General features: G+C 39.1%; 1 protein-coding gene across 3 annotated transcripts in view; it reads right to left on the minus strand.

The window, feature by feature from the left end:
• The window catches only part of ptbp3 (polypyrimidine tract binding protein 3), a 106,794-nt gene extending 97,958 nt beyond the window's left edge, over nt 1-8,836 (minus strand). The window contains exons 1-2 of one of the 3 annotated variants that reach the window (XM_067983587.1): nt 8,571-8,836; nt 7,567-7,600 (exon numbers count right to left, since the gene is read on the minus strand). In XM_067983587.1, the coding sequence (XP_067839688.1) occupies nt 7,567-7,600; nt 8,571-8,578 (42 nt within the window). In that variant the 5' untranslated portion in view covers nt 8,579-8,836. Of the gene's footprint in view, nt 1-7,104; nt 7,128-7,566; nt 7,601-8,570 lie in introns of those variants that run through there. The other 2 variants (XM_067983588.1, XM_067983590.1) reach the window with 2 other exon arrangements.
• Between the last annotated feature and the right edge of the window lie 814 nt (nt 8,837-9,650).

Consider the following 9,650-nt stretch of genomic DNA (forward strand, 5'->3'; position numbering starts at 1 on the left):
CAGGCCAGTTAGCCTGACATCAGACTTCAGGAAAATGCTGGAATCCATTATTAAGGAAGTAATAATAGGGCACGTAGAAAATCATAATATGATTAGGCAGAGTCAACATGGTTTTATGAAATGGAAATGATGTTTGAAAAAAATCTACTCAAGTTTTTTTTTTGAGGATGTAACTAGCAGGTCAGATAAAGGGGAACCAGTGGATGTCGTATATTTGGATTTTAAAAAGGCATTCGATAAGGTGCCACATAAAAAGGTTGTTACGCAATGTAAGGGCTCATGAGATTGGGGGTAATGTATTGGCATGGAGAGAGGATTGGTTAACAGACAGAAAACAGTAGGGAAAACGGGTCATTCAACGGGCTGTAACTAGTGGGGTAGCACAAGGATCGGTGCTCGGGCCTCAGCTATTTACAAATCGACATTAATGACTTATATGAAGGGACTGAGTGCAACAGATCCAAGTTTGCTGACAATATAAAGCTAGGTAGGAAAGTAAGCTGTGAGGAGGACACAAAGAGTCTGCAAAGGGATATAGACAGGTTCAGTGAGTGGGCATGAAGGTGACAGATGGAGTACAATGTGAGGAAATGAGGTTATTCACTTTGTTAGGAAGAACAGAAAAAAAAAAAGTATTTTTTTAATGGTGAAAAACTATTAAATGTTGGTGTCCAGAGAGATTTGGGTGTCCGCGTACAAAAAATAAAGTTGGCATGCAGGTACAGCAAGCAATTAGGAAGGCAAATGGTATGTTGGCCTTTATTGCAAAGAGGTGGGAGTAAAAGAGTACGGAAGTCTTACTACAATTGTACAGGGCGTTGGTGAGACCTCACCTGGAATACCGTGTACAGTTTTGGTCTCCTTACCTAAAGATATACTTGCCTTAGAAGCAGTGCTATGAAGGTTCACTAGATTGATTCCTGGGATGAGAGGGCTGTCCTTTAAGGAGAGATTGAGTAGAATGGGCCAGCACTCTCTGGAGTTCAGAAGAACGAGAAGTGATCTCATTGAAACATACAAGATTCTGAGGGAGCTTGACATGGTAGATGCTGAGAGATTGTTTCCCATGGCTGGAGAGTCTAAAACTAGGGGGCATAGTCGCAGGATAAGAGGTCGGCCATTTAAGACTGAGATGAGGAGGAATTTCTTCACTCAGAGGGTTGTGAATCTTTGGAATTCTCTACCCCAGAGGGCCGTGGATGCTGAGTTGTTGAATATATTCAAGGCTGAAATCGATCGGAGGCAATCAAGGGACACGGGGATCAGGCAGGAAAGCAGATTTGAGGTTGAAGGTCAGCCATGATCTTACTGAGTGGCGGAGCCGCAGGAGGGGCCGTATGGCCAACTCCTGCTCCTATTTCTTATGTAAAATATAACAGGTTGAATAGCAAACAGAGAAAAAACATGACAACAGATTTTAGGAAGAAATAAACTTTTTTTTTTGAAAAAGGCATTTTAGTTGACCAATGGAATTGGGCACAAGTGGCCATCTTGGAACTTCAGTATGGACATTCCTATTAACTGCAATGTTCTCTACTCCTCCAGTGCAGTGAGATTTGAATTCCATCTCTCCTCTCTGACTGCTACCTTGAAATCAGAGGAAGCCCAAAAGAATGCAAATGGGGAAGGAAGATTTAAAATCAACAGTGGGAGCCTAGAGAGAGTTGCCAGTTAAATGTCACAATGCTGGAGGAACAAAGCACAACAGCTGATAGGAAAGTGAAGTGTTCCACCTCTGATGTTTAAACAGCACTTCTCCAGCCAGACTGCATCCAGTCACTTGCTGCCATTGTCATTTAAATGGCACAGCGCTAGTGGAGAATATAATGCACTTATAACAGCCGCTGTTCTTCTTTACTCCTCCAGAGCCCTAATATTTACAATATACCAAAGTCTGATTTTATTAGCTATTTTATCAAAGAGGTAGTCTAATTGATGTGGTCTGATCCTTTTCAAAAGGAAATTTTGATTATGGAATCTAATTCCCAAGTGACAACAGAAGACTTGCAGAACTGAAGAGATGGAGCAACAGTTCATAGGATTGTACTTAACTCTTCCAGGGCCGTTGTACAATATGTAAATGGCAACTCTAACTCTACTTGCCGATGACTGACTTAGATAAAAGATACTTTGTATGGTTGACTCATGAATTGAGATGTCGAATAAGTGGCTGGTTTAGCATGTTGGTTGACAAGTGCAGTTCCACAGTACATTCAGATGAAGTATTTTAAATAAAGCAAGCAAAAAGCAAAATACAGCAGATGCTGGAAATCTGAAATAAAAACAGAAAATGCTGGAGAAGCTCAGCAAGTCAGGCAGCATCTGTGGAGAAAGAAACAGAGTTAACATTTCAGGTCAAAGACCTTTCATCAGAACCCTCTCTGAACTTAGATTATGGGTTACAAATGGATGACTTAACTAAGTGGTTGACTTAGTGGGGCACTGTACTCATTTGTATTATTGATTTATGAAATGACAGGTAAAATAGCTGATTTAGCAAATTGGCCAACAAGCACAGTGATTCTGTGCATAGAAGTATTAAAAAGTACACACTCTAAAGGCAGGCATCAAGTTGGTGGTAAAAGAAACCAGTGTAACAGAAATTAAACTTGTTCACAGTAAAAAAAAAGTTTGTGGCACTTGGATGGGTAGATCAGACTTCATGCAGGCAGACGAGTAATGAACTGGTTATAAACAGAAACCACATTGCCTGAATGTTCATAAAGCACAAAGTATAAAATAAAATGTTGTTGTTGAAAATTAGACAAAATGCATCCAGTGCTTAAAGGAATAATGTACCTTTCAACCGCAGCCCATTGTTGCACATTAAGGCCAGAGGTGGTGTTCATTCTTAGAGCACTGTAGAAAACAAAATTTAATGACATACAAGTTCTGGATACTGAATCCAGCATCCCCAACTTGAGTACCTATATTATTCAAATTGCAACACTTTGAAAAGTGTAAAATTAATGCCTGTGAAAATTTGCACCCAACTCGGCACTAAGGTCGGAGGGCTCTGAAACCAAGCACAGGGACTCTGACATTTCATTGGTGAAGGAATATGGGCACAGGATAGGTAAGGGATTGGAAGTACTTGTACCCACTGAGCCTAAACACCCAACATGAACTGGTTGGGCCAAATGGCCTGTTTCTATGTGGTAACTTCAATGTATCACCAGTATGGGCATGGCTATTGAAAGGTTGAATTAAGTAACATCTGCTTATACATTGTTTAGTTTTTGACCTCAAGTAATACAGAGTGGCAAGTGACCAAATACAGTTAATCATCTTTCCCTGCGGCACTCCTTTAAATAAAGGGGCTCGTAAAAAGGGGGGCTTGTCCAGATTTTGTGTTTTAAAACAAATCATAAAAGATGAAAAGTTACATAATGTTGCTTCAGTTTTCAAAAGGGTCAGAATCAAAGCCAAAATAGGTCTATAAACTTGATGCTGTAGTTAGAGTTAATTAAGAAGCAATTAATTTAAGATAAAAGGTTAGGATTCCTAACATATATGAATTCATGAAAGCCAAATCATTCCAAACATTTATTTGAATTTTTCAAGAGTTTAAAAGGTTGAGGGGTGATATAAAATTGAGATATTTAAAATGACTAAGGGATTCAATAAAGCAGATACAGAAACTATTTCCTCTGGTGAAGGAATCCAGAATAAGAGAGCATAATCTTAAAATTCGAGCTAGGCCATTTAGGAGTGAAATCAGGAAGCACTTCTCCACATAAAGGGTAGTGGAAATCTTGAACTTGCTCCTTCAGAAGGCTATGGATACTTGGTCAATTGAAATTTTCAAGACTGCAATCCACAAATTTTTGTTAGGCAAGGGTATCAAGGGACATGGAACAAGGGCGGGCAAATAGTGTTGAGGTAGAGATCAGCCATGATCGAACAGAATGGCTCGAGGGGCTGAATGACCTACTTCTCTTCCTATATGAAAGAGTGTAACAAAATTAATAATGAGGTTAAAGCCATACATCTTGAATTTCAGAAGACATTGGAAAAAGGTCAAGATAAATATTAGTACTACGAATTGGACAGCAGACAGGAATCAGTCCCAGGATTACTACAGTTCACATTATTAACGGTGATACCTACAAAAACTTAGCAAACGCACAAACATTGCATAATGGAACTTAACATTGAAAAATGTTACTATAAATTAGGAAAATGAGCAACTGATTACAAAATGAAAAGTATGTTAAATAAGGTGAGTGAGGAAGAAGATCCAAATTTAAATTGGCTGAACATTGGATAACTATTATTCAGGATATATCAAATCACACAGAACAGTCGATCAAAATCAAACACTCTCAAAAACCAGTACTAAACAAGGCATAGCCCTATGTTTCAGCTCTGCGATACTACAACTATTGTTTTGTGCAGTTCAGTCAATTCATCAGAGCCAGCAGCCAGCTCAATGCCATTACAGCCAACAAATAAACCTCTCAGCTTGTTGCTCTCTTCCAGCTGACTCCAGATTGGTATTGGCAGTTCCCGCTCTCCCCCACTGAACTCCCAACTTCACTCCATTCTTCTACTGTTGACTCTCTCCTGATTTTCATACAGAAGCAGCGTGGATTCTAAAAATTACCAGTTTTTTTTTTAAATCACAGGATTTGTCACGTGACAGATAGCATGACAAATAACTAGCTGTCGTCGTACAAACTACTAAGACCACAATGGAACATTATGCCCTGTTGGGGGGGGGTCACATACTCATGAAGATAGTGGAAAGGATTCACACAAAAGACAAGGATAATTGCGTTTTAAACCACGGGGTCACCAAAAAAGGCGAATGAACCCATTGTTCCTGCCATTGGGGGGGGGGGGGGGGGGGGGCGGAGGGAAAGAGGGACAAGTCATAACACAAATGTTGAAAATTTAATGAAGTGATTTGGCAAAACAGATATCAAGGCATATTTTGTGAAAAACTGGGATAAGGAAACCAGAGAACACAATAAGCTAGAAAACCTGAGCTAAACAGAAAGAACTCCTTCACACAGAGAACTTCCATTACATGCACTGAACGGCCAACAAAATAGAGGGATATGGTTCCAAATAAGCAACCCCTTTCTACTTTGGGGAACATGAGTATCATCCCCTCCCCAAAATCTCAAGTGAAGCAAACACAAAGCAATGCAGTTTATTTTCTTAATTTCAATATGGTCGGTGAGAAAAACTGCAAATTGAAGTAATATAAAATATGTTGACTCCACTGGTTCCCAATAATCAAGTGATCATTTGAGTAACTTAGTGATGGTACTGTAAATATTAGTTCTATGTGGATGTCATGTAACAGTAGTGTCTGTCATGGCAGTCACTGCCAGCTTAAAAACAAAACTATCCCCATAAAAACTAATAAAGAGATTTGAAGAAAAATTTGCAAAGAAAAGCTCAAGAAATTCAAACCTATTGTGCACATTAAAAAGTCAAATTACTAACAATTACTGAATCAAATCTTTGTCTACAGTTTAAAACATATCTCAGATAACTATTTCTGTTGCTAAGGGCATAATGTGGCTCATTCTGCACAAGTCAATGGTGATCAGAAAAACTATAACATTAAAACATTTAACTTCAACAGAAGCAAATTACAAATGAAACCTAGAAATGGGCTTCAATTAATGTGTGAAAATCTCAACTCAGTTCTGGCATCTCCATATTCTGATCAAAAACTGGTAATCTGACTCAGAAAAGCCAGCTTTACTACATTTATCTACTATAGCTTATCAGGTTACACTTAATGCTGATGTGGGGTCACCAGAGAAAACAATTCCATTCCCAAGCACCATCATAAATTCACAAGTATAAAAAGCCACTCCACAGAAACTTCAGTTACCAAAATTACATAACAGATGATCATGATTATTTCCAAAATCATCACAAAGTCAATGCAGAGGTCATCAAGCATCAACTGCACGGCGCAAAATGGCCAATGTCCACCATGAAACTTTCTGCTAGCAAAGGAAATTATTTAGAAACAGATACAAAATGGCACAGCATGATTAAGGAACACATGGTGTAGGAAGAGTGGAGGAACGAGCTCAAGTCTAACCTCACCACCCCAAAATTTGGTTGGGTTCCCTCATCCCCCCTCGGGGCTGCCTAAAAAAAGTGACACCAGCCTCCTTGACCACAGTAAATTGTATTTACATAGTGTCTTTAAACGTTAAAAAAAACTAAGGATGCTTCACATTTAGGTACATGGAAAACAGAAGCCAAGCTGGGGAGAGATTAGGAAGGGTGATCAAAAACTTGGTTGAAGAGATGGGTTTTGAGAAGGTTTTTTTTAAAAAAAGGCAAAAGAGAGGGCAAGCATTTAGGAAGGCTCTAACTCTAGTGGTGGGGCAAAGGGAAGGGGGAAATGCACAAGAGGCCAGGGGAGTGGAGTGTTCAAGGAATATATGGTTCAGTGAGACTGCATCAGTGGAATAAATTAGATGGATTTCATATTAAAAAAGTGTGAGAGAGAGAGAGACATTGTTCCCCATAATATGCTGCAAAACAAAACTATTAGTGCAGTTCGAATTACAAAGTGAAATACTTCAGTCCAAGTCATGATTTAAATCGCCACAGAAAGCAAAAACTGCTTCCTGGCCTGATTGCTAGCAAAAACAAAAAAAACTCCCATTATGTATTATACTGAACATCACAGACTGGAACTCACTTCAAGGATGCTACATATCTTAATTCAAATGATGTTGATAAATTACTAAACATTTGCTCTTCTGGTTTATTGTCATCTGAACACTTAATTGCCTTTCAACACACTAACATGTGTTATCTCATACAGTTTCTCCAGGGAATCCATTAACTTATCAAGCAGAGAATGATGTACACTAGTGACTATGAAGACCAAAGAGTACGATCATGCACAGAAAACATCAAAGACTACTAGCTGCGCACAGCCCCAAGAGACAACTACCTCAATCTGGATCTCACACTTCAATAAAATGCACCCTTGATTGTCAAAAACATTTCTTCCAAGACGAATATGTTAAACATATGATCAATAATTCAGTTCCATAAAACCACTAGATGTAATAAATTTTTAAAGGGGGGAAAAAAATCCAACCATATATTGCAAACCTAAAGCACGTGAAACGGACCAACGAGCCCAGAGAAGTATCGACCCGACAGGATATAAAAACATGAGTTCCTCCTCGAACAAGATCCACATACTTCCTGTTGATGCATTTTCATTTGATATTTTGTAGCATTACACTATCCAGCAGCTTCAGCAAAAAACGTGACCAAGTAATCTTTCATTGTTTCAAAAATCTTTCAGGCTCTCACAATCATTTAGTGAGGAGGAACTGCTCCATTACTGCTAACCCTATGACTAATTGTTTGAGAGGCTGTTGTTGGAACAGCAGCCCTGCCAGAAAATGGTGACGATAAACTAAAGAGGGAAAAAAATTCCACTCAGCGACACAATGAAACTCAAAGTCAAGAGACTTAAGACTGAACTTTTTCAAGCATATACACAAGAAGAATGCATGAAATTAATATGGAAAAAAGTAAAGTTAGAAAGAGAGAAAAGACTCCTACCTTTAAACCGACTGCTATAAGATCTGTGACAATGCTGTAGGGAAGGAAAAGGGGAAAAGAGAACATATGAAAAAAAAAGTTAAAGCTCAAGTTATTTATACACAGTGATACAATGAAACTAAGGTAAGAGACAGGGGAAAATGTTTTACAAAATTAAAAATGGAAATTTAAAAAAGGGACAGATTATAGAAAGATCTGCTTATGGCTTATGTTTGCAGTATTTAAAAAATTAATAAAAAGGCAAAGGAGAGCACAGATGAAGCTACTCGAGTCGAAAGAACAGCAAAGTCTCTAAGCTTTGTTTTTTTTTGGGGGGCGGCTTTTCATGCCAACTCGACAGCATTGTATCACCACAAACTACAATCTGAAACACGGGTCCTCGTACAAAACGAGACATGAGCAAAAAAAAATCCCAGACAAGCCAGGCAGACATACTCTTCCAGAAAATAATCACTCGCCATCCATCCCCTCGCTTAATTACAAGTCGCAATTGAGATCCGCAAATTGGCTTTAAACTTTGGTTTTTTTTTCAAAAATCCACACACAATAACGCCCCCTCCTCATCGTCTCAACAGATTTAATTTTTATTTTAAAATAAATTTAAAATCAGAATATTAAAAAACTTGGCTTTTTGGAGTGGAAAATAACTCACTATCCTCCTTCTCCCCCCACCCATATACAACAATTTAACATTTTTTTTAAAAAAAACTTTTAAAAAAATACAGCATCAAAAGGGACAACAAAAAAAACTCGACAAACGCGCCTCCACAAGCTGGAGAAGGGAGGGGGGGGAATAAATTCAACTCAAAACAAACTACCCCCTAAACACTACAGGATTAAACCATGTCAGCCAAGTACAACACCAAAAAAAATCATCGTTAGCAACAACAACACAATCATAAAATATTAATCCAAGGAAAACAAGTCGACCGAGCCTGGGCGCCAGCATATCCCGGTGAGCCGAGGAGAGAGAGAGAGAGAGAGAAAGGCCACCATTAACTTACCCGTCCATCGCACCCCCACACACACACCGAGAAAGAGAATGGCGGCGGCAACAACAGGAGGAGGAGACGGTTGACGACCGAGGCTGTGAGCGGAGGGTTTTTTTAAAAAAAAAATCGTCGCCGCCGAAGACAACTCCCGCCGTGAGTAATGCCGTGCGGATGGGGAATGCTGGAGCAAAGGCGCTTGGCGCTGGCGGAAGAGAAGTGTTGGAAAGAGAGAGAGAGAAGGAGACGCTCCTCCTTTAACTGTGTCCCCGCCCCGCTTCACCTCGCACTCACTTAAAATGGCGGCCGGGCCTTAGCAACCGCGCGGGCCTCGCACAGCAACCTCCCCCCATGGTAATTATTAAATTCCCCAAATTATTTTCTGAAACAAGATTATGTCACGTCCATTTAATAATAACGCCCCACGAAGGTGTGTTTTTTTTAAATTATCTCACTCGACCTGGGATTTCCGTTCTCAGCTTTCCTTTTTGAGTGCGACATCCTAATTCTGCCTGAACGTGGCCGCCTTGTTTCAGTTTCTGTGCAGCCTGTGGGGTAATAATGTATTCGCCAACAGAATTGTATCAATTTTCAAAAATAAATATTTGGAAATCCTCTAGCTTCACGTATTGTTAAAAGGTACACAAACATGTTTTTAATATCTTATTTCGTTACTGGCAAATGGATCCAATCTGTCCTATTGTGGGGAGTGACATTTTTCAGGGTTTATTTGCTTAACTTCCTTTCAACAAAAGTGTTTTTAAAATCATTGCCATGGGTAAATTCACCATTTCTGTTTTGATTTTTTTTAATTTATAGTTTACTGATGACTTTAAAGGTTTGTTACCATTGACAATATCTCACAATTTTAGAGTACATTGTAAAGATTGGGGGAAAAAATATGTCTTTTAATCTGTGAAGGCATAGATTGAGTTCTGACGAAAAGTCTTCGACCCGAAACGTTAACTCTGTGCTGCCTCATTTGCTGAGCTCCTCCAGCATCCACAATATTTTGCTTTTGAAAGCATAGATTAAGTTCTCCTCTATTCCTCAGCAAAAAAAACTGTCCAATCTTCCGCAATGGTAACAATTTGA

The sequence above is a fragment of the Heptranchias perlo genome, chromosome 4 (genome assembly GCF_035084215.1).
Source record: "Heptranchias perlo isolate sHepPer1 chromosome 4, sHepPer1.hap1, whole genome shotgun sequence".
Lineage (NCBI taxonomy): Eukaryota > Metazoa > Chordata > Chondrichthyes > Hexanchiformes > Hexanchidae > Heptranchias > Heptranchias perlo.